At 44.7% G+C, this 24,255-nt stretch overlaps 1 protein-coding gene across 1 annotated transcript; it reads right to left on the reverse strand.

The window, feature by feature from the left end:
• Window positions 1–530: 530 nt before the first annotated feature.
• Window positions 531–20,953, reverse strand: cux2a (cut-like homeobox 2a; the record flags this gene model as incomplete). The annotated part of the gene is made up of 20 exons (XM_080847275.1): window positions 531–1,224; window positions 1,457–1,721; window positions 1,917–2,105; window positions 2,968–3,240; window positions 3,396–3,561; window positions 3,955–4,787; window positions 5,615–5,713; window positions 5,843–6,463; window positions 6,828–6,912; window positions 7,145–7,193; window positions 7,387–7,445; window positions 7,849–8,016; window positions 8,357–8,461; window positions 8,635–8,686; window positions 8,868–8,934; window positions 9,063–9,139; window positions 10,007–10,133; window positions 10,593–10,733; window positions 11,472–11,526; window positions 20,837–20,953. The coding sequence occupies 20 exons, from the start codon at window positions 20,951–20,953 to the stop codon at window positions 531–533; spliced, it is 4,242 nt and encodes a 1,413-aa protein (XP_080703401.1).
• Window positions 20,954–24,255: the final 3,302 nt, after the last annotated feature.

The raw sequence follows: 24,255 nt of genomic DNA on the forward strand, positions 1-24,255 counted from the left end.
AATCTAAATCCATTTGTATTCCCTTTAGAGTCTTACACGACTACTTTAATCTAGACATTATGGAATTTAAAAAACAGCTAAAAGAAATTAAAAGTGGCTAGTTATAAATACATTTGATTCAGTCTTTTTAGACATAGTGCTCATGGCTTATGACAAACGTCCCCTATAATCTCAACAAGTGGCAAACAGTGAACCAGAAGTCATTACACTTGACCATTAATATTTTCCCCCCATATAAAATGGCTGCCCTATATGCATATAATATGTTTTTCAGTACAGTGATTATTACACCAGCCATGCATTCATACATTTCAAGAATCTTCCACTGGACTTTCTAAGCCTCTTTTCTCTGCTATAATCTTAAATCCTTTTAAAAAGAATTTGAGAGGAGCACGCACACAAAAATCAGCACGGTAACAATGTATTTTCCAAACAAGAACCTCTTTCCTGGTCATCTCTTTTTTGTTTTAAAGAAAAGAAAAGTCTACATCTCATCAGTATGGTCATTATTGGGAGGCCATCGATTCATCCTAAAACTCCCACTCCAGCATCTCCTCCCTGTTGGCTGCCCGCTCCAGCCGATGGATGATGATGTCCAGATTGGCCTTCTTGGCGCTTCGCTGCTGGGTGCTGTGGCCAGCCACAGGGCTTTGCTGGACGTTGGTCTGCTCAGCACCTTCAGAGGTAAGTGGTGTTGGTGTGATGCATGAGGGAAGTGGGGAGACCGGAGGTAGATTGTGTGTTGGAGATGAGGCAGCGGCATTGGCTTTAAGTTCAGTCCCCTCAGAGCTGTGAGAAAAAGTCTGGTTCTCTGATGCATGATGCATTGGCGGAGTTCCACGAAGTGTGTCTGGTTTTGGCAGGCTAGTTGATGTTTCTCCACAATCTCCCCTGACCTCCTGCTTGACTCCTGAACACAGCCGAGGAGACAGCGGACAATCTTCCTTCACTTCCAGTCTGCCAGCAAACTGCACGCCTGTGGAGATGTATTTGGTTGGGTGCGCGTGGGTCTCTGATGGTTCCTCCTCTTCCTCCTCTTCCTCCCTTGATTCCCAGGGTTCCTGTTTGACAGTCACCAAGCCTACAGGCATGAGAGAGCAGTCACCCTTAGAGGGACTTTGGCTGCCTAGCATCTGACTCGTTTCCTGGAGGTCAGCGGAGAGTGGTTTCAAGGCGTCTGCTTTAAGCATCTCTCCTTCTTCCGAATCTCTTCTCATACGAGACCTGGAACAAGATCAACATTTAAAATGTTGAGTACAGTTTTGGTGCGAAAAACATACTATTCAATACAAACAGATTTCTCTGGATTTTGTGACATTCTTTCACATGGATTTTACAGGTGTTATTTATTTTAGGCACAAAATGCCCCATCTAAAGGTGGTAATTTGGTAAAAAGGTGGTAATTAGGTAATTTGGGTCGACATTTGAATCTCCAAGTAGTCAGAGGCATGCTGACCTGTAGTTATGGAACCAATTGATTACGGTACTGATCCTGAGGCCGAGCTGGTTGGCGAGTCTCTCTATAGTGCTTTGGGAGGGGTACGGCTCCAGCTGGTAAGCCCTCTTCAGTGCCTCCTTCTCCTGGGTGGCAAGTACCACTCTGGTCTTCTTGGCTTGGCCTGGGTGAGAAGACTCCAGACAGGGACCTATGTCCGAGGTGTGGGCAGGGGAGTCTCTGTCGAAGCCCGAGCTCAGTAAATGATGGGCCCGTTTGAGGTATGCTGGAAGAGGAAGGACATTCCTATGTCAGGAAGAGTCATCTTACTTGACATGATATACGAACCTATGGACACAAATAGACCTATGTGACGTAAAAACAGGCTCTTTTTGTACGAATCCTTTTCCTGTTTCTCAGTTGTTGTTTTTTTCACAGACACTGACACACTGTTTGATGTTCCTACACGCAGCACACCAACCTCTGTTGTCCATCTTCTTCATTTCTCGCAGCTTCTCAACATTCTGGGGGTCTTTGAGCCACAGCTGCATGCGGATGAATGGCTCCCTGCCCTTGAGGCTCAGCTTGTTCCAGGGTTTAGGCCGAGCTAGCAGGTCCGATACCGAGCCCTGCGTCAGGCCCAGGATCATCTCCCCAAACAGACGCTGCCCTGAGAAGACACACACGCGCAAGAGGTCAAACAGCAATACTGGTATAGGGATCTCCACTGGATTATCTGAACTGTCAAGGTGGGCTTAGTCCAGAATTAAATTTGAAGAGACTGGAAAGGCTTTTAATCAATCATCATCATCGATGCTACGCTAGGGTCACTGATTTCCACAAAATGCTTCACTGTGATATTATAACCTAAACCCACCCCAATACCTAATTGGTGGGCTAGGAAAACTTCAATACAAAACTCATTTGAGGGATTCCAGACTATATCCGTGCAATAACTGAGCTGAGCTAGTATGGCAGCACCACATTTTATTCAATTCAGTTTTATTTATATAGCGCCAAAACAATTCAATTGTCTCAAGGTGCTTTACGGATGCCAGGGTCTGAATCCGCCTTATGAATTGCCTTGCTTATGACCTACTACTCTGCGTTAGAAAAACAAAGTAAGAAAAAATTAAGAAAAAATTATTACATTTCCATTAAAATCCAGTCCTGTGCATTGGTCAAAAAATATTAATAGCACATCACATTTTATCTCCCTTAATTCACACAGATCTCCCTCACCAACTCCTTCTCTTCCCCTGTTGACTCTGGTATACAACAATCCCACCGCAACTGGATAATGTCCTGTGTATTTGTCTGCTTGCCTGTCTGTTGGTCTGTCCACATGTCTGTCTTTTGTTCTGTCTTTTGGTCTGTCTGTCTGTCTTTTTTATTTTTCTTCTCTTTCTTACAAACGAAATAATAATATATATATATACACTGTAAGGAAATCTGTAAACACGTCTGAAAAAGAAAAAAAAAATATTAATAGCGATGTATTGTTCAGGCCCAACTCCTCTCTTTCCCCTCACCGAGGTTATTGCTGTTGAGGACCTCCTTCACCCTCCTGGTGATGCTGAGCGTATCCAGCTCAGGGGACAGGATGGCCAGCTGCTGCACGTCCAACGCCGACAGGGCAGGGTGGGGCAGCTCGAAGGGACCCAGGTACACCTGCCCGTCCTGCTGCTGTGGAGGCTGCTGGTTCTCCTTGCTGCTCTCCAGGCTCAGGCTGCCAGGCTCACTCAGCGGGCCGGCCCGCTCCTCATCTGAGCTGGGGGAGGAGCTCACCATCGCTGGGTCCTGCTCTGGAAGCAGTTGGTGAAGAGGCACACAAGCATCAGAATTGTCAGTGTGATTCATTCAATACCTTGTTGCTGCAGTTACAGTGAGCTACACAAGAGAGGTAGTGGACAGCATTCCTATAAGAAGCGAGCTTGCTATTGGTCTCTAGACTACATACCGAGGGAGGGGTTGTTTGGGGCAATGGAGCTCAGGTTTTGCCCCAGCTGCCCCTGCATCCAGAGCTGCATTCGGATGAACGGCTCTCTGCCCTTCTGGGTCAGCTTGCTCCAGGACTTGGGCCGGGACAAGATGTCACTTACACTACCTTGAGAAAGACCCAACACCTGCAAAGTTCAAAGTACATTATTGTCTTTATTAAAAAGATGCCCCAAGTTTGAATCACAGCCAGTAAAGTTCAAATCATGGTGTGGCAAAACATATGGTTTTGTACATTTACAGAGATATGAATGAGTAGGGAAGTACAGCAAAAACGGTTTACCATCAATAACATGAAAATAAAATATTTAAACTAAATATCAGATAAATGAAAGATTTAGAACAGTGAGAATACACTATATTACAATTACAATTTTAAGGGTCCGGTCTTAATACATTCTAAAAAAGACCTCTTATAAAGACAGTAAAAAAAAAGTAAAATATAAAGATATACTACCATGTATGATTTATGTGATAATAATGTAAGTAAAAGTGCCGTTAGTATAGTCAGAGACACACACCTTTTCTCCAAAGATGCGTTGGCAGATGCCCTTCTGTGCCAGCCGGTCTTTGACCTGCCGGGTCAGTAGGACTGTGTCCACCTGCTGGTGCGTGAAGGCGTCATACTGATCCGGGGTCAGAGGAGGGACGATGGGCTTTGGTGGACGGGTCACATAGGCGGAACACGGCGAAAGATGCCCTGCTCCCTCGTCCCGTTCGTCCTCCTCCTCGGTCTCCACCTTGACCTTCACCGTGTGCCCACCTTCACCCTCGCTGGGCGGGGCATCCTCTTGGTCCCGCTCTCTACTGAACGGCTGACGTGACCACTGGTCCATCCACGACGAACTCTGAGCCGCAAAGGCGGAGAAGGGCGAAGAGGAGGAAGCGGTGGAGCACAGCGACGGCGACACGGAGGTCAACGGGTGTGACGTGCTGGACGCGGCCGACCAGTGACTGCCCTGGTAGGAACCAGCGTCGCCGATTTCACTCTTGACTTTGCGTATGATGTTCTGGACAAAGTCTTTGGGGGAGATCACGCTGAGGGGTGTCTGCTGGAGGAGCTGGGGGTTGGACACGCTGACGCTGGCCCCCTCTTGCTTCACCGTCGGGGGCCGGGGCTCCGTAGAGGCCGGGGGGCTGCAGGCGCTGGCGCTGGCGCCCCAGTGACACACCGCCATCTCCCGCAGGGCCTGATGCTTCTGCTGGGCCACCATCTCGCGGCGCGCCTGCTCCAGGATGGCCTTGATGGTGTTGTCACTGTCGCCCATCCCACTGCTGCTGGCTCGCCCAGCTGAGACCCTCCCACTGGGGCCGGAGCTACAAACGGAGCTTTTACTCGTGGAGATCTCTTCACCTGAGACAGATCAAATCCCTTACATCAGAAGCGTTTCAATTGGCCTGCATCTGGGGCATCAGTAGTTACAAGGTATACGTACAGCCGCGAAAAAATTAAGGGACCACTTCAAAATTATCAGTTGTTAAAGTTAAGGTTATTCCACCAAATATTGATTTCTGAACTCTTCCTAAGTTGAAGCATTAGTATTGTGTAGTTTAAAAATGAATATGAACTTGTTTTCTTTGCATTATTCGAGATCTGAAAACATTGCATCTTTTTTGCTATTTTTACCAATTGTCATTTTTCTGCAAATTAATGCTCTAAATGACAATATTTTTATTTGAAATTTAGTAGAAATGTTGTCAGTAGTTTATAGAATAAAACTAAAATGCTCATTTTACTTTAACTCATACCAATAAATAGTAAAACCAGAGAAACTGATCATTTTGAAGTGGTCTCTGAATTTTTTCCGCGGCTGTATATGTGGAGTGGCTGAGGTTAATGAAGCTAGTCTGCCAATTGAATTAATCCTGTACTGTTATCCTGTAACTGTACTATGCTTTTACTTTTACCAGGGGATAAGAACAGAGCTACAACAGCTACAAAGATAAAAGGCAATCAAATGATACCCCTCCCTTCCATGTTGATTGGCTGGAATTGTTTATGGCTTGATCCAAGTCACTATGTTTGTTACCTATTTATAGAGTCAGGACTGTGTATGAATGTGAGAGACACTGAAAGGACAGCTAGAGGAGCATGATGAGCGGGATTAGAATCGCAGACCCCACCTTTAAAGGCATTATGCTTGACCAGTAAAATGTCAGCTGAACATCCCATAAACTAACCTGGTCCTCCCTGGATCTCCTTTTTAGCCCGTTCCAAAATGTTCCTGATGGCATCATCTGAGCCCGTCTCTGGAGTGCGAATGCGTGGAGTAATATTTCCTGAGGGAAAAATATCAATCAATCAATCAATCAATCAATCAATCAATCAATCAATCATTCAATCACATGAAGAGTTCAATTTCCTTGATGCAACTCTGCAAAACACACCTAAAAACATTCTCTCCTCACCTCTCTGTCGGACCTGAATGTTGCGAAGTGCTAGAATGTTCTGTTCGTTGGACAGGAAGTGCTTCATCTTCAGGAAGGGCTCCTTGCCCTTGACCGTGAGCTTGCTCCAGGGCTTGGGTCGGGCCAGGATCTCGCTGACCGACCCTTGAGAGAGCCCCAGCACGTAGTGGCCGAACACCCGCTGCCCGATGTTGTGCCTCAGCAGCTGCTCCTTCACCTGCAGGGCGATCTCCGACGTCCCCATCAGCTCGCCATCCCCTTCTTCCCTCGCGCTCCCTCCTCCTCCTCCTCCTCCCTCCCACGGCTCTCCCGTCAAGCCTCCATCCCCGCTCCCGCCGCCCTCGGAGCAGTGGCTGGCACGCGACAGGCTCCGGCTGCCCCCGGACAGGGTGGTCTTGGCGGCGTAGAGGGCCTCGGGGAAGGACCCGGGCGGGCTGGGCTCTGGTTTGATGAAGGGGGACAGCAGGGACCGGTCAGGGGACTGCGAGAGGGGGCTGAGAGGGAGCGTGCGGGGCGAACAGCCCTGGGAGGAGACGGGAGGTCGCGGGCTGCCGGACGGAGGCGTGTCCATGGCGACTGGGAACCCCACTGGCGTCTGCGCCTCCCTCTTTACCTCCATCTCTATGGTGACCACAAACATAAACACTGTCAAGCTGGGAATGTCAGGCCTTTACAGTCATTTTGACAGTAGAGCTATCAAAGCTACATGCTAGCCATGCCGGGGAGATTCCATTCACGGCTATGGTCCAAAATAAACAAAAAGCAAAAACATTCCCTTCCGAGTGGCTCTGCCAAAGCCTAACACACACTCCCTACATCAACACAAAGCTGTTTTGAGAGTCAATACTTATGGTATGCCAGCCATTTATTTTTTTTTATTTCCTGCATGTACACCTGACTAAAGCCATCACAGTTAATTGATGTGTCCATCACTTTCTCTCCCCTGTACACAGGAACTAGTTCCCTCTCCATCCCCATTCTTTACCTCTTGTGAAGGAGACAGCAGGACTCTCTGCTAAGGGCCTCACTGACATCATTGGAGCCAGTCTCTCGGAGAGGGGGGAGCACAGCTGGGTCATGGCCGCAGAGGAGAGAGTGGGAAGGATTTAGAGAGTGAGTGAAAGAGGGATTGAAAGAGGAGAGAAGGAATGAGAGAAAAGAGAGAGTAAGAGAGAGAGAGAGAGAGAGAGAGAGAAACAGAGAGAGTCAGCTGGAATGTTTAATAGCCATTTGATTATTGTTTATATGCACTGGTATGCGGCCAGCCACCTCGAACATCTGGAGGCACACCTGGTCCCTCACCTGAGAAATGCGGCCGTTGAGCGAGGCTTCTTTCATGGCTCGGAAAATTCTGGAAACAGTGAGAAAAACACAAGATGAGGCAGGGCTTGCAGCGCTTCACCAGTATGTGTGTTGAGTCCCAAGAAGAATTTCTGCTCCTAGCTCCCTGTAATCTTTTCAGTTTAGCGAGGTCTTGACCTTGAGTGCTTTAAATCAATACAGTGCTGGGTAGCATAACTCAGTATGGTGTCTGCGTCTCTCACCTGAGCTCTGTTTTGAGCTGATCATAGTCCTGCTGGGATTGGAGTTTCACCTGAAGCATCTGCAAAACAAACAATAAAACAAAAAGACATGTATCGTATCAAATGGACACAACAAACATCTCAAACATGAGCATGGATTAAGATCATATTCCATAGAAAACTAATACTTGGAGGTGCATTTTTCGATCGTCACATGGTTTGAGAGAGACCTAGTTTCCTAGTTAAGTCCAGTTAAGCCACATGGCAGGCCAGAGGTTAGGTAACGTGTTGAGGTGTGATAACAGAGGTGACGTACGTGTGTGTGTGTGTGTGTGTGTGTGTGTGTGTGTGTGTATGTGTGTGTATCCATAATAAAAAATAGAACTTGGGAGTCATTTAGCTTTATTACCCAACTCATACTTGGCACCCAGCATACATGAGCTATTAGCATTGGAATGTAGAATAATGAGTGCTTTTCATTACCTCTATGCTCTCAATCTTACGAGCCAGTTGGCCCTCTAGTTGTGCGATTTGATTGGCCGTGCTCTCCTGGGCTTCCTGTAACATCCGCTGGAGTCTCCGCACTTCCTCCCTCAGGCGGAGAATCTCCCGGTCCCGGTCAGCTATGACCAGCTCCAGCCCCACTCTCCCCTGTGATTGGCCAAATCAAGAGGATGTCAAGGATTGCAAATACTTTTTTAAGACTTCTTAGACCGTTGCACTGTTTGTATCATATTGTTTTGTGTATATTCTGTGTACGCACACTACGAGCCACTACAATCAAATTCCTTGTTTGTGCGAGCTCAATTGACCAATAAAATCTGTGTGCATGATGGCACAGTTTGAAAAAAAAAAAGGGAAGAACCACAACAATTCCACTCAAAAAAAGTCAAAAAAAGACTAATTGATAACAGTAGTCAGCAGAGCCCTTTACACTGTGTCACTTTTAGATACCAAAACGTTTAATTGGGTTCAGCTCAAATGCTCTCACCATTTCTACTCTCTCCACAGGACTGGAGCCATTTTGGGCCGAGATGCAGACTCTGTCCATGTCTTCACTCACACCGTCGGCTCCCATCACTGCTGCCTCCACTTTCTGACAGAGTAACAGACAAAGGAGAGAGATAAATATATACGTAAATAAATATAGACAGAGAGTGAGAGAGAGTAAGAGAGATAGAGAGAGAGAGTAAGAGACACCTTAGTAAAAAGAAATCACCAAACAAAATATGAAAGTGGATGACTTCCAGAAGTCTAAGAAAATCTCACCTGGCTGGCCTTTTCAATATTAGCAACCATCAGGTCGACCGCTTCCTTCGCTCTGAAAGTAAAAAGTGAACAACATCTCATAAGCAACAGAACCTATTTGTACACTTAACAGTGCGCTAGTCTAATAACGCCCTTTCTCTGTATATAATGTGTACAAAATGACAAAAAATGGCTGCCTGTAGACCCGTCTCATTAACATACAGAACAGCTGGAACAGCTGGAGGGGATCTTACCTAGAGGTCCTCTCTTCGTCGTACTGCCGCTGTAGGTTGAGAACCTCACTTTGAGACGTCGTCAGGGCTGTGGGGAGAGGGACATTTCACCTCTGACCTTTCACCCTAGACCCTTTTAATCTAGCATTCAGAATACCTAGAATCGGCTCTTCATGTAAAAATGCTTCTTTCGGACGTCTGGTATCGCTTTCTCACCTGACTGGAGCGATCGAATCCTCTCCTCCGCTTTGGCCAGCCTGAGCGAAAACGTCATGTCCGTTTGACCCGGGCTGCTAGCGATAAGATATCACAACACAGACATGTTTAATGAACATCCACACACAGACACAGACACAACTAACAAAACACACAGTAATCCGAGTGTGCTTCACCCTCGAGTCGCTGGCAGAGAAGAACCACTGACGCTGTTAAGTAGTTCTTGCGTGCTGGTTTAAGAGAGGAGTCACCGGACGAAGCTTCTTTTGTAGCAAGATAAGTTTACTTGGTATATGATGGTACAATACAGCCGTCAATGCAAATGCAGTCAAAGATGATACATTCAACACCAAGAGCTGGAGAAGGCCTTCTGTCTAACATCAGAAATGTTCTAGCTTTTTAACCTCTTGTTCTGTGATGTCATCCTTGGCCAGCAAAAAGAGCCCCCTCCTCTCCATCATGGGATGGAGTTTCATATCAATGTCTAGTGCTTTTGCACACAGTAGAGCACCAGGCAAATGTGGTTTGGCTTATGCCCATATAAGCACATTTGCCCTTAGCTGCTGTTTTCTGCTCACATTCTTAAGTGTTTCTTCCTGTTCTATCAATATCACCTTTTTCCTCCTATTCTATCAATACAACCTTTTTCCTCCTATTCTATCAATACCACCTTTTTCCTCCTATTCTATCAATACCACCTTTTTCCTCCTATTCTATCAATACAACCTTTTTCCTCCCTAGGTCAAGTCCTTTCCTCCTTATCTATCAATACCACCCTCTAGACCCCTTTCTTACTCTGTCTTACAAGAGTTACGGCCTCCGGTTGTTCTGCTCCCCTGTTTTCTGCAACTGCATGGTGTTTACTTGTTTCCTGTGAACCTACTTGCCATTTTCTCATGCTATATGGATATATGTTTGATTTTCATCTTACAACGCACACTCACCGCTCAGTCTGGCATTGATCCCTGTGCCCCCGTGCGCTCGGGTCAGCGGGTGAGGAGGGTGAGGCTGGGGACTGCTGAGTGGGCACCTGGGTGGGCACCATCCTCTCCTCTGTGCCCGGCGGAGGAGCTACAGGACAAAAGAATGGCACAGGTGTTTTACCTTTAACACAGTCACAACTGAACAATCTTTTAGCACAGCAGCTCAATTTCATTTTATTATATTATTTAATTGGCCATTTGCCCAGGAAAAGGGATGGTGGTAGACTCAGACTCAGAATAGTGTTGTAGGGGCTTCGGGAGGTTGGCGTTGTGGTAACCTGCAAGTTTAACCACCAATCACATGGTGTTTTTAAGATAGTATAGCAAAGCTATGCAGACTGTGGCCAGGAGGATGTCCTAATTTTCCAGAGGACAGTTCTTCTCTAAGAATCTTTTCTGATCTGATATCCTCTCCTTTTTCTGTCTTCATCTGTCCATATGAACTGACGTGTCACACATTTAACGGAAGTGTTAAGTAGCTGAAGAGTGGTCTTTGCTTGTCACAGGGAATTGGAGAGTAGAGCTTATGACAAAAAGGGGTCCTGACCTAGACAAGCTGACCCGTTGAGCTGTCCATCCAGCTGCCTGTCGAGAACTTTGCCTGGTGTGCTATCTGAGGGGAAGGATTCTTGAAGTTTCATCTGTCTCTTCTCCAACATGGGGGTGGGCCCTGTGTAAGCAAATACACCTAAGCGACACAGGAAAATAAGGCAGTTAAGAGAGCACAAGATACCCACCAGAAACACGTGAAAATACATCCACTGCTGCAGTGCTAAAAAGCACCACCAGAGGGCACTTTCGCCTTGGTAATATATAAAGCCCACCTTTCCAAGAAATTGAACACAATAACATCAATGAAACAATCACTCAGAGCACCCCAAGATTAAACTGCTTCTTCTCAGCAAAAACAGCAAACAGGGCAGCTGCAGGCAAATGAGAAAGAGGGGGTGGACCCAGATCAAGCCCATTGAACTGTGTCTGTTAGACTTGGGGCCCTAATCAATGGCTCGTCGGCCTGAAATGTTATTGCTGGCCGATGACATATTGAGTATTGATAAGCGATAGGTTAGCGTGAGTGCTGACTGGCTCATGATTTCACTCCGCATTAGGTCATTGCCTGGATATGTAATGACTTCTCAGCAACTAGCCACAATAAACAGTGTGTGTGTTGTGTTGTGTTGTGTTGTATCTGTGTGTGTGTGTGTGTGTGTGTGAGTGAGAGAGAGAGAGAGAGAGAGTAAAGGTGCAATCTTAAGTAATCCCAAGTCAAGTGTTAGGTTTAAATCTCATGTTTAATTGTGCCCATTACGGAGACTTCACCCTGGTGGTGAAATAGAAACCTCGACGTGTACAAAGATCGGACAACACAGATGCGGTGAACTTGACCATTACTGAACCCCTGTTCAGTACCTGGAGGCTGTCTCACCTGAGGCATCAACTAGCTGTTTGTACACCTCCAAGAGGGCAGCTTCTGCCTTGTCCTGCAAAGACAAGAATTGAGAATGGAGAGGTTAAGACATGCGTTGGGTAAGATGCCGAACGAAACGAGAAAGGATGCGAAGGAACAGAAAAGGCTCAAATATACAAGAAAGAATATTTAGCCTCGTTCTAACAGAATACGTTGTTAAATTGCTAAGATGGAAAACAAATTCAGTTAAGAGAACACCTAAAGAAAGAGTATCCTACTTGGCATGTATTTCAAGGAGCACTCAACACTGCAAGGACACATTGCAGCTTTACAGGATGTGCAGGATATAAGCATGTACAGGATATAAGCATGTACAGGATATACGGATGACAGGATGTATTTATATCCAAAAAGGTTTCTACAGGATTTGAGCAGATAAACAATAGTGTACCTCTAAACCTTGCAGGTTCTTCTTTAAATTGTACAATCTTGCACCTTCGATATGTCTGATTGCCCACAACCTTTGAAATGACCTCAGCAGAGGCTTTTCAGGTATCAACCAACAATTATCCGTCTCTGATGGAGCCTTTGAGGTGTGGCACAATTCATTTTAGCATCAACCGTGATCAGAAGAACCCAGCTCCTGATTGCAGGGTTGTGGGGGTCGAGTGCAATCAACAGAGCATTTTGCGAAATTGCACTAATCAATCAGAACTCTTGATTCAGAAACAGAATCAACGCTGCCCTCTGCAACGCTGCCCCTTTTGCTCTGCCGGACTACAGAGCTTCTAATGCTTGATGAGAACTGTAATGTTTATGAGATATAACATTATCACAAAAGTGACGTATGGCATGACCCCCTACAGGCATGCGCAGGTTGGGTGTTCACGCAAGGCAGAGCCCGTGAGTACGTGAACAGTACAGTTGTATAATGGCCTCCTTCATATCAGTAAATCACTTTTTCTTTAACACTCGGTCTGGTTATTAACACCACACATAACTAGAACTTCACAAGAACTAACCATCCTGATTCTGTCTGCTGATCTGAGACCATGGCTAATGCTAAGTGGGAGATTCAGCGCCACCGCTTGGTTTGAGGGTCACTCAAATGTGACGTCATGACTGCGGGTTCATGGCCTTAAGGAGTGGTGGCAGTACAGCGACACGTCTATCAGTGGGTATCTCAACCTCCACCAGCACAGCAAGAAAGGGCCTGTTCCAACCCAGTGAACTTGGAGTAACAGAAACAGTTGACCCAATTAGTAAGCTAGTTTGCATCGAGTTGTGGGGTTTAGCTGTTTGCATTCCAGTCAGTCAGATTTGGTACAATTCGGGAAAATGTTTACTGCTTCTTTCAAAGACTGTAGTAAGCCTGTGCACAAGTACGAATATTTGTCACAATGAAGTTGATTCATTAATTAAATAGCCTATATGTCTTGTGGTGGCATGAGCTTTTGTCCAGCGGCCACCAGTCTATTGTATCCTCTTGCATCTAGTGAAGGTAATCAATGAGTATCATTGTGATGCATCCCTGTGATAAATCATACGCAACTAGAACAATGAAAAAAATCCATCTCAGCTACTGTTTCCAAATCAGACTAACCATCTAACAGGAAGCAGTCGAGGGTACAGGGTCTCGCCCAAGGACACCGCAAAATGAAGCCAGGGGGAGACAGATAAGAACCAAACGATTCTACTTCCTGGACCACCACCCATTGTGGTTTACTCATGCACTAACAACATGCAAGCACTCTCATGTTCTTATGACTGCCACGGTAGGACGGTTTCTATATTGGGGTCATGGATATGTCACCTAGGAAGCACAGATAACATGCACCAGTGCTGCTAGTCACTTCGTATGAAAGCATCTGCTAAATGAACAAATATGTCCATCTGACAAGGCTTGTTATCCGGATTAATGTGCACACGGATGTACTTCCTTGTGTTACAGCACAGATCTAATTATTATGAGCTTGCAGTGACTAACCATGGCATGCTGAGGTAATCAAGGCACCGACAGAAACCAGTCGGACAGTCAGTGGCTGTTGAGACTGGGCCCTGTCTAGCTCTTCCTGTAAGTGAACACAATAAGCTCAGCTTCATCACATTTCTCCGAGTATTGATTTTTTTTTTAGCCTGAAAGAGGAGAGAAAATGACAGAATAACAAGAATCTGCTGAGAGCACTGATGAAGAAAATCTAATTATCTGACCCGGGGGGGGTGGGGGGGTGTAAAATATCGCCACGGCCGGCTTAAAACCCACACTAAAGGATGGAGAAACAATGGGAAGTGGTATTTCTCCTTCGATTGGAGACCTATTGTCTGATCAATCCGCATTCATCACCGCAGGCACACGGCCCACGTAAGCAGTCTGGGCTTTAATGGAAATAAAATTGATACGGGCATCGAGACATCAAATCCCTTCTGCTATAGGCTAACCAGGCCATTCTGCTATCAGTGAGCTCTCTCCCGCGGAACATCGATATTCGTTAGATATCTAGTAGGAGGATGTAGAAGCGCTAACAGAATATTCTCCATTTTTTATTTGGAGTGTTGGATCTGTGTTTAACCCAAATTCCATCGAACTTGTTATGCGCTCAGCGTATCTGCTTAGTTGTGAAGAACTGTAATGACAACAGTGAAGTTATCACGTGAAAATCAGCCAACTAATTTAGGATAAACAATGGCAGTCATTTCAGGATTGCAAACTCTACAATGTCAAGTTAGCAAGGACGAACACAGTAGTGATTTATCATGTAACCATACGTAGACATGTACATTTAAATAGCTGTTGGTTACTATCAGTGATATTCTTTTTGGGCATGGTAGGTTGAATCCATGGATTCCTTTTTGTGAAGCAGTTCCCACACGACCTGAGGGGCCCCCCAGTTCCCCAAGGGGGGCCCCACTCATTCAACCACAACGCCACCTTCCCCCCTCTAAATAATCTTAATCGATACAGGCTAGCCAGTGACCTTTGACCTCTGGCTGTCTGGGTCACAGGGTCACGGCACAGATAGGGGCTGTGAGCGAGCGACTAGTGGGTGGGAGAGACTGGGGGTGGGGCTGGTGTGGGGGTGGATGCGTCTGTACCAACGTCCCAGTGACCTGGGGACAGGCTGAACATCTGACAGTACAGACCTCAGTTTCACAATAACGTACTAGTTCTAACGGTCGGGGCCCACTGACAGTACAGACCTCAGTTTCACAATAACGTACTAGTTCTAACGGTCGGGGCCCATTGACAGTACAGACCTCAGTTTCGCAATAACGTACTAGTTCTAACGGTCGGGGCCCCACTGACAGTGCCAGCACAGGATAGCAAGCATGGCATATAGAGATGGAAATTGAACCATGTATTTGTATTTGATTACATATCTATCAAACCAGACATTGGTTTTATGGATAACTTAAAAAAGAAAAAAAAACTGTCGCTTTCTTGACAGACACACACACACACACACACACACACATACAAACACACAAACACACACACACACACACACACACACACACACTGCTACAGTGAGGCTGAAGAACAACAACCCATCTTCCACAACAAACCGAGATGAGATCTCTCTTTCCGGAAGCCTCTGTGTAACTCTAGTCCCCTTGCACGGCAGAGCGAGGACAAGCAGAACAGGGAAAGGGCTTTCAGACGGTCTGCATTTAAACCGATCAATAAACGCACGATCGATACACCCCCTCAGCCAGCTATGGGGCCTTGAGGGGGGGGGGGGGGCAGGGAGAGGGTGAAGAGTGGAAGTGAGAGAGAGGGTATGGAGAGAGAGAAAAAGAAAAATCAATAGCAGCATAATCAATGATTCAATTCATCAGTCATTTCGTGCGCACCCCCCTGCCAGCATGCCGCACAATCAATCAGATCAATGCGCCAATGCCCCACCTCCGAGGACAGCTGCGGGAACCGTCAATAAATCAAACCAAACTCTATCTGTGCTGAATTCCAAACTCCTTCAACTACAAGACAGCAATACAGCATTAGCCGTGCATTGTCTAGAAGCATAAGGATATCAAGTGCTTTCTTAAAGGGCTATGGATTTATCACAGAAAAGGGTTCTTCCATTTTAGCTTAAGTGAGTGGAACAATCTATGTTTTCCGATCCAAACCCATTATATTTCTTTATGGTCCATGTTTATAGAAGTTATGGGAAACTACTTAGAGCATTGCTTGCTCTAGGGTTAGGGTTAGGGTTAGAACCCTAGAATGTTTTTAAAAACATTTCTTTTTGCCATGTAGCAAATTCTGTAACCTAGCAAATTCTGTAACCCAATTCTATAACTTTGTCCTACCATCAATTTAAAGGTTTCTATATACGCTCTACATTTAGGCTGTTGGAGAACACCCTCAAGTCTTTCATCCTTAAACAATTGAAACCAACACATTTGTACAAGCTCAGATCTGCACCAGCTTCTGACTGCTGTCACTGGTAACCCATGTCATTAAACATGTCATCGGCTGACACGTATAACTGACAGTATAGATTTCCACAGAATATACCGTGTGGATGAGCTTACCACTTTTACTGCCAATGTAACTCACTCTGGGAGCACCAAATGATGTGGATTTTCCCTTTCTTCGAGATAGTTTTGCTTTGATCCGGCACCTGTCACCAACGCTTTCCCTTGCACGTGCCTACATGTCCCTCCTCCTCCTCTGGGCACGGATAAAACCAGAGTAAGAGTGTATCCTCTCAGACCCTTTGGTCTAATAATAATCAGACATTCTATGCACTGAAGTCTGATGTTGTGATGGAGGAAGAAATCGATGCTTTTGGTTTGATGTTGTGATGGAACAGTAATCAATACTTTTGGCTTTGAGAGTCATCAATTTATAGACTGCCCTATTCTATCCTGTCCTGTTAAGAGCACACCATGACCAAAACACACGCACACACACACACACATAAACACACACACACACGCGCTCACAGATAAGAATATTTGCTGAATGTAACATATGTATAACACATTTTACTCCCAACACATGCAGTCAGACGAGATTCCTGCTGAACTGTCCACTACAACACAAACCATTAATGCCCCCCACCCCCCCAACAAAACAAACCAACCACTACCAGCAGGTCTCCATGGCAACCAGACACGGTTACGGTTAGTTATTGAGCACTAGGCCAGTAGCCGTCTGGACCCTCAAATTAAATGGGTTGCCTACAAAAAGCCCTGATAAAAGTAGGTGCCGCCGCAGAATAATTGAAAACTGATTAACCAAATCGATTGAAAAGTAATTCATTTTACCTTTTTATACGGTCAGTTCATCAGACGTATGAGAAGACACGTCCTAGTCAGAGAGACTTCCATGCAATATTTGTTAGCTCAAATCTCCTCAGGTTCTTTGTGTCAGTAGACAATGGAGATGGTGGGGGTGTCAACTCAGTCAGACTATTATCTCGCCAGACTAATCAACAGGAGACTGTATGCCATTACAAGAAGGGGACGCAGAGGTTGAGGAGCTCCAATGGGAGCAAGGAGAGCAGGCTTCAGTCATGGCAAATAAGGCTTGCTTAACAAAAATGATGAAGACTGACTAACTGGGACATTTCAATTCACCCGCTCTCTGAAATGTCAGAATAAAGGAAACATGGACTGACAGGATGGTCACATTTTTCCAATGGGACCAATGTACTTGACCAATTTCAACTGACCACACAGCAGCTTTTCACAACTTCACATTTCCTGAAACTTCCTCTACATTTGTAAGCATTCTTGTGAAAAGGTATTAAAATGTGCATATACAAAAACACACTTTAATTATGATATTTTGTCTAGCAAAGGCTATAACTCACTAAAACAAATTAAACTCAACTCAAAATTTAATTTCTGTATCAATGACCACAACATCCACTACAGTCACTCCCTCTATCCAGAATAAGCCATTATTTTTCTTTACAGAATACTATAAATACAGCAAGTATTGAGAATCGATCTGCAATGTACTGCGATTTCGCACACTGGGAGTCTTCTGTAGCCATTTTGGGGCGGTAAATTTGTTCTCGACTCTGGCTTCCTTTCAAACTTCCGCTGTGACGCAAGAGAAGAACGAGGTCTTCTCAATCAGCAGCAATGTTCAGAAGCAATGTTATCAGAGTATTTAAATACAATCAAAATCATAATATTAAATAAATAAAAAAATATATACATACTTAGTGCTGCTGTATTGCAATCGATTTTTTTCTCTCACCTCTAGTAACTGGATTATTCAGCCCACTGTAAACCAGTGCATTAATAATTTACATTTAATTCTGATAAACACTTGCCGTTTGTGTGGGGGGGAAATGTGAACATGGTAACGGTGGTCGAGGTAACGGTGGTCAAGGTAACGGTGTGTGCAGATGTGCACTATTTATTTCAACATTAATCCCCATTTATACGTTGTTTAAGACCTACTGAGAAAACTGGCGTTTGATGCTGTGTCTGATGTCACCTCAGAGACAGATAAATGAAGTCTGTCTTCTTTTCTCAACAAAATATAAGCAGCTGTACTAACATCGGTCAAGAAATCCCTGTCCGCTGGTTCGCCTACATTTTTCCATCTAGGCATGACAACTGGATATGGTTACTAGTGTCTTAGAGAACAGAGTACCTTTACAGAGAACATTGCATTCAGTGAATCTAATACATTTATCTTTATTTCATATATCTGTGTTTTGCAAGGATGTTGGGAAATGGATTTATTTGATTGCATTGATCCATTGATTGTGCCTGAAAGATTGATCCCACGCAACAGATGGATCTGATTGATTTTTGCCTCAGCACTCGATCAAAAATAAGTCAAATGTGTCACCATGGCAACAAGGTCAAAAGTGACCTGGTGTGACCTATGGAGACTGAAGCAGTCCCAAACATACAGAATGACGCACAAAGAAAAGCACTTATAGATACTTATCAGTCTTATAGGACACATATCCTGTGTCCTATCATCACTTAATTTGAAGCAGCAAAACTGGTGGGCAGCCAGTCTTTGAATAGCAGGACTGTAGAATATCATGTTGAAAACAGAACAGACTACTTCTGTTGTTTGGGATTTGGGAAGCCCTGTAGGATCAAACACCACACTGCATTTGCAGAGAGGCCCATATCAGGTCACCATTTTACAAGCTTTTCAATCAGATTAGGGGTCATTCCTAGAACAACAAAAACGGACCTGGCTATGTTATCTTTTGAGAGAAGACGGCTAACTGCATCCTCTTAAACACTCTCCTCAAGGCCTACAATACATTGGGCTTTACAATGAATATAGAATACTTCATATTTTTATTATCAGTATATATTGTATCCTAAATACACTCATTGTGATCAATTGGACCAGACCTGTTCTCGCGAAAATGCTTTCATATTAGATATGTAGGCTAGATAGGCCTACATTTTACATTATGAAACAAATTACCTACACAAAATGCAGTTTGATTAATACCACACTAAATGACTATCAATTAATCTGTATCAAAAAGATAACCACTTCAGAAGCGTTTCTATACAATATGTTTAAGTACTACAACAACCGGCACATCTTCACTGTGCATTCTATAATAGCCTACATACAGAATAAATCAACAACAAAATGAGCTCACTGGCAACAGAAAGCCCATTTGCACACTCTTTGTAGGCGATGTAGCCTATACACTCTTGTTTGTTCCGTGTTTTTCCAAATGTAAAGGTGTGACACAGGCAGATAGTTGGATGCAGAGTGACCATAACAGACTTGGAGGCTGCAGTGATGATAAGAGATGTTGCTCTTGGTAAGCCGTAAATTGTGACAAGACGCTGAATTGAGACCTCACGCCCAATAAACTCCCGGACTATACGATTGCAGTCTTTATGACAGACAATTCAATTGATAGTCCAGTCTAATAGGCTAATTGATCAGACAGACAGATACATTGCCATTATTCGATGTAAAACTGGAGGGCTACTGTTGTTATGCAGTAGCCTATTACACCGAATTGCCATAACATTATGATCTGAATGCGGCACTAGTTACAGCACGGCATGCCAATTAAACTACCAAAGCACATAATGACCCAGCTCTCTCCGGGGGACCGCTATTAACAGCTAATGTAGCAGATTATGACACAACACCCTAGAGACAAGGATGATTTTAAAAGTTCTTTGCACGAAGAAAAAATGCCAATGATGTAGAAGTGCATTTTCTGTTGTCCTTCAGTTTTTTATCTTGACGAAATGTCAAAAGACGTTCACAACATTAGCCTTCGACTACAATTGGATGTGGAGTAATGGATTGACACATAACAGCTCCTTCACACATTGAAACGCAGCTTTTTACACCATTGGGCTATTACGATTTAGGTTACATAAATGTCTCCGCGGGTTGTTTGCCAGCTTGCACAGCGATACCCGCTACTGTCCCCTCTCGTCTGAACACCTGTCAATCAGATGCCCACCCTGACTCTTTTTGATTGACATGTGAGGAGTTATACACAATAGCTTCCCCATCTGCTCCGTTCATCTGCCGGTGATTTTAAGAATGTTGACAAAACAACAGACAGACAAGCTTGTTTGGTTTTTTTTAAGAGTGCCTAAATGACACTGTCAAAACAATGCATGTCACTGCTAGATTAGCCTACATCTAGCCTAAAGTTCAAAATTAAATCATACGCATGCACCCTAATTAGATGACCTGAAAATTGCATCGTCTATTGAAAGACCGAGATTTCGAAAATATTATCATTAGGAAAATGAATGACTTTCCGTGGCGCGAAATGGACATAGCTACTCGAACAAGCAGGTTGACGAAGAGGGTGCCTCGTAGTTCCGAACGCAGGTGTTCGAAGAGTAAATTTAGTTACGCTACAATGTGTCATATACTGGTTACGGGAACATTCAATTCCCATCTGTGTAAAATAACTAGGCAATTTTAAACGTATAGAATTGGCATTTAATAGGATCATGTTTAAGTTATGGATAGTCAATAAATAAAAACAGACAATTTGACTGGCAAGCAATGTGAATGAATTTAGGAAAGACACTCACCGATATGCTGTCAAATCATTGTCGCGACCAAGAAAAGGTAGTCCTCACAGCAACACTGTTGAAAGTTGTAGCCTAATACGTTTGCAGTAGCCTATATTACAAATAAGCTACACGCGGATCTCGATTATCGCCCTTCCATTACACTTCCAACGCAATAGTAGCCTATGGTAGAGCATCCTGATGGGTGTGAGCTTCTCCAGTGCCGATCAATGATTGAACACAAAGGCAAGTGCGCCGGATCAATTTCTAATATCAGCGGAATATCTGACGCATACAACTCCTACACAGTTTCTATACCAATCTCTACAAATATACACACGCGACATTGCCTCTGAGGTTGTTAAAGTTACACTGACCTGCAATTGTGTGTCCAAATTTTTCCTATATTGAAACATTGATCTGGCATCAGCGGCCATCTTGGGGAATAGCCTACAACCTTTCAAGTGGGCATGGTTGACGGCTATACAAAACATCCGGTCCGGATTCTGCTTGCATGCACGTCCTCCTGCAGTTGTCCTGTGGATTATAGGATACTACTTTTCATGCTTACGAAAAGTTCATTTCAACACCAAAAGTTGTCTTCTTGCGAGCTATGGGCCATGCCCAGGCTGGCCCTACAATGCTGAAAAAACACCGTAAGGGATATTTGTTGTCTGTTAATATTGATATGGTCATACTAACCTACTTTATTTTAATTTCCATTACTATTCCACTATTTATTTATTAATGGCCCTTTTTTCATCATATCAAACTTGACAGAATTCGAAGGGCCAAAGCAGAGGTTGTTTGAAAAGAAAATGTCTCACAATCATATCCAGTAGGTAAGCTATACTCAATAGGCCTAACTGACAAAACAAACAATAGAACCAACTGGACTGAAAGTGCAAAGCACATCCACCAGTGGCAAGGAAAGCGAGAGTGACATAGAATGTCTTGATTCACCGGGAAATCATAGACACCGTTGCAGGCTACATCAATACTCCTGCTCAGATAAATAAGCCTTGCTCTGAGCTATTGATTTTTACTGCAAAAAATCCATTTGTGTGTTTGGGTGGGTGTGGGGGAGAAAGTTTTTGATTGCACCGAAAATGTGTGTGTGTGTGTGTGTGTGTGTGAGTAGTCAGTCACATAGGTGTACGGCACTGAGGAAGTGTGTGTGTGCACTTGTCTCTTGTGGGCACAGAATATAGGCCTATGAGACGTGAGCTTCACAGGAAGAGAAGAGGTTTGTCCTTCTGTTCGCATTTCATCTGAAAAGAAAACGATGAAAAAAAGACAGACAGTGAGATTATAATGACCTTGACAATGAGACAAGTTGATACAGCCAATGGAGACTGTCATTTCACAGCCCCTCTCTCTCTCTCTCTCTCTCTCTCTCTCTCTCGCTCTCCCTTTCTCTCTCTCTCTCTCTCTCTCGCTCTCCCTTTCTCTCGCTCCCTCCCTCTCCCCCTCTCTCTCTCTTGCCCACTCTCTCTCTCTCCCTCTCTATCTCTCTCTGCCTTTCTCTCTCGTTCCCACTCCCTCTCTCTCTCTCCCTCTCTCTCTCATTCCCACTCTCTCTCTCTCTCCCTCTCTCTCTCGTTCCCACTCTTTCTCTCTCTTTCCCACTCTCTCTCTCTCTCTCCCTCTCTCTCTCTCATTCCCACTCTCTTTCTCTCTCTTTCCATTCCTGTTTTAGGGTCTTGCAAGGTTATGGTGGTTTGACCTGAGACACTTTTATTATTTTCCCTATCCGCCCCACCACCACACAAGCCAACCAGATTCTTTTGATGTGGTAATAATCATATTCTATATCTAATGATTGTATTGTTAAACAAACATCTGACTCATCTCTGGCGTTTGATTAAGGGGTGTTGGTATAACTTGATTTACAACTCTCTTTATTTTAGAAGATAAGCACACTCACACACAAGCACACATGCACACACACTCACTTTTCTTGGTCTGGTATTTAAGACAGGCTTGCTAGCCTGCGGTGTTTCCCAGAGACCTATTGGTCCTAGCAGGTGTGTTTATATGTAACAATGGCAGCATTTGTTTGGGTATTTATAGCAGCTTGATCCCCTCCATTCCGCGTGCTATTCCCGGTGTGCCCCACTGCCAGAACGCATAAGCAGCAGATCCGCAGGCATCTGAAGCAGCAACAGTGGTGATGGCTATTTGGGTCGTACTGCAAGAATAACTACAGAAAGCCAAGATACCTCTGGAGGAGCTAACGAGTGAGGAGCATGACTGGATGGAGGCATTCAGAGAGAGTGATGAAGTGTTAAACGGTTCCAGTGAAAAGAAACGCTAAGGCATTCATTCCACAGGCAGTGATAACGTTGAAGCATGTGAAACTTCTTGACACAACTAACAGTTAAGCATCTGCTAAGCCCAACCTTGGTTCCTTAAGAGGTTTGGTTTAGGTTTGGCTGCAGTGTTTTGGAGAGGGCCCTTGTGTTGAGCCTTGAGCCAACTCCCGCTTCAGATCTTTGGGCAGCTATAGCCATGATGATAAGGTGTGCCCTGGGTGAAAGTAAGAGCATCTCAGACCATGTCTCCTCGCTGTCCACAAAATCTTTCATAAATGTTTGTTTTGTAAAAGCATATTAGTTACAATACATCATCTGTAAGCAGTGGTGGTAACTGCAATAATTAATCATGTATCTCATAAGTACTGCAATTGTGACACACAGCTCGTGGCCTGGATATGTATTTGACATCACTGTGGTTGTGTTGTAGGACACTTTCATGCTTTCGCATTGTTATCCGACTCACAGATGTATTAATTGCACTATAGCAACGTAGGACACATCACACTTGGACTTGATGTTATGTCAGTTCAGTTATGTGTGGAGGTGGTTGCCCCCCAAATAGATGTGATAGGTGTTAGCATGACAGCTATCTATGGTAGCTGGTTGTTGTACTGGCTGCCTTAATGTGTCTGCCTCTTGTTCCTATGACAGGGTAATAAATTGAGATAATAGGCAGCAATTTGCCACCAGTCCTTGAGTAGCTGGGGAGCCACATCTCTCTGGAGTAATGGGCTAACCGCACATTCCAAACAGGACCTGGAGAGGCGGTGAGGCTTACGGGCAAGCAGCTGTTTTACTTGTTTGCTAACTTGAGAACTGCCACCTTCTGACTTCACACACATGGGAGTGTGCCTCTCACTCTCTAAGCGTTACAATACATACCTAATGTGTTAACACAAGTTAATGGGTGGTGAACTTGATAGAGTGACAACACATACATAGCAGGATGCTGAGCGTCGTGATCAAATAATTTTTCTTCTCATTACACGCGTCATTTCTTCCTGTCTTCCTGTCTTCCATCGATACAATTCACATTTGTGCCGTTTAAATCCTCATGCATATGGAACTTGAAGTCATAGCGAAGCTTCACCCGGACAATGGCTGATGATCCATCTTTATGTTTGCACCGTGTCTTCCACAAAGAGGTTCTATAAGTAGACCGTGGGCCTGCGATGACATGGATGGAGTCTCCCTCTGCTAGCTCGTCTGTCACCCAGGCCCATAAGAGGAGGGAGGCGAGGGCAACGCTGAGGGAACAACGGCTAGTGAATCCACCAGAGGGATAATGGGAGATCAAGTCAGATCAAGTGCAGGGTTCATCCTACCGTCATGATGCAGGAGCCCTGTCACCCAAAACCACTGTTCTTTCATGGTGCTGGTATGAACCCAAAGGCTAAGTGGCTAGTTTGGAGGGACGGAGAGAAGGAGAGGGGGGGGGATCGTGGCTTACCTGTGACTTCCAAACAAGGCATGGGTTA

The sequence above is a fragment of the Sprattus sprattus genome (genome assembly GCF_963457725.1).
Source record: "Sprattus sprattus genome assembly, chromosome: 11".
Taxonomy (NCBI): domain Eukaryota; kingdom Metazoa; phylum Chordata; class Actinopteri; order Clupeiformes; family Clupeidae; genus Sprattus; species Sprattus sprattus.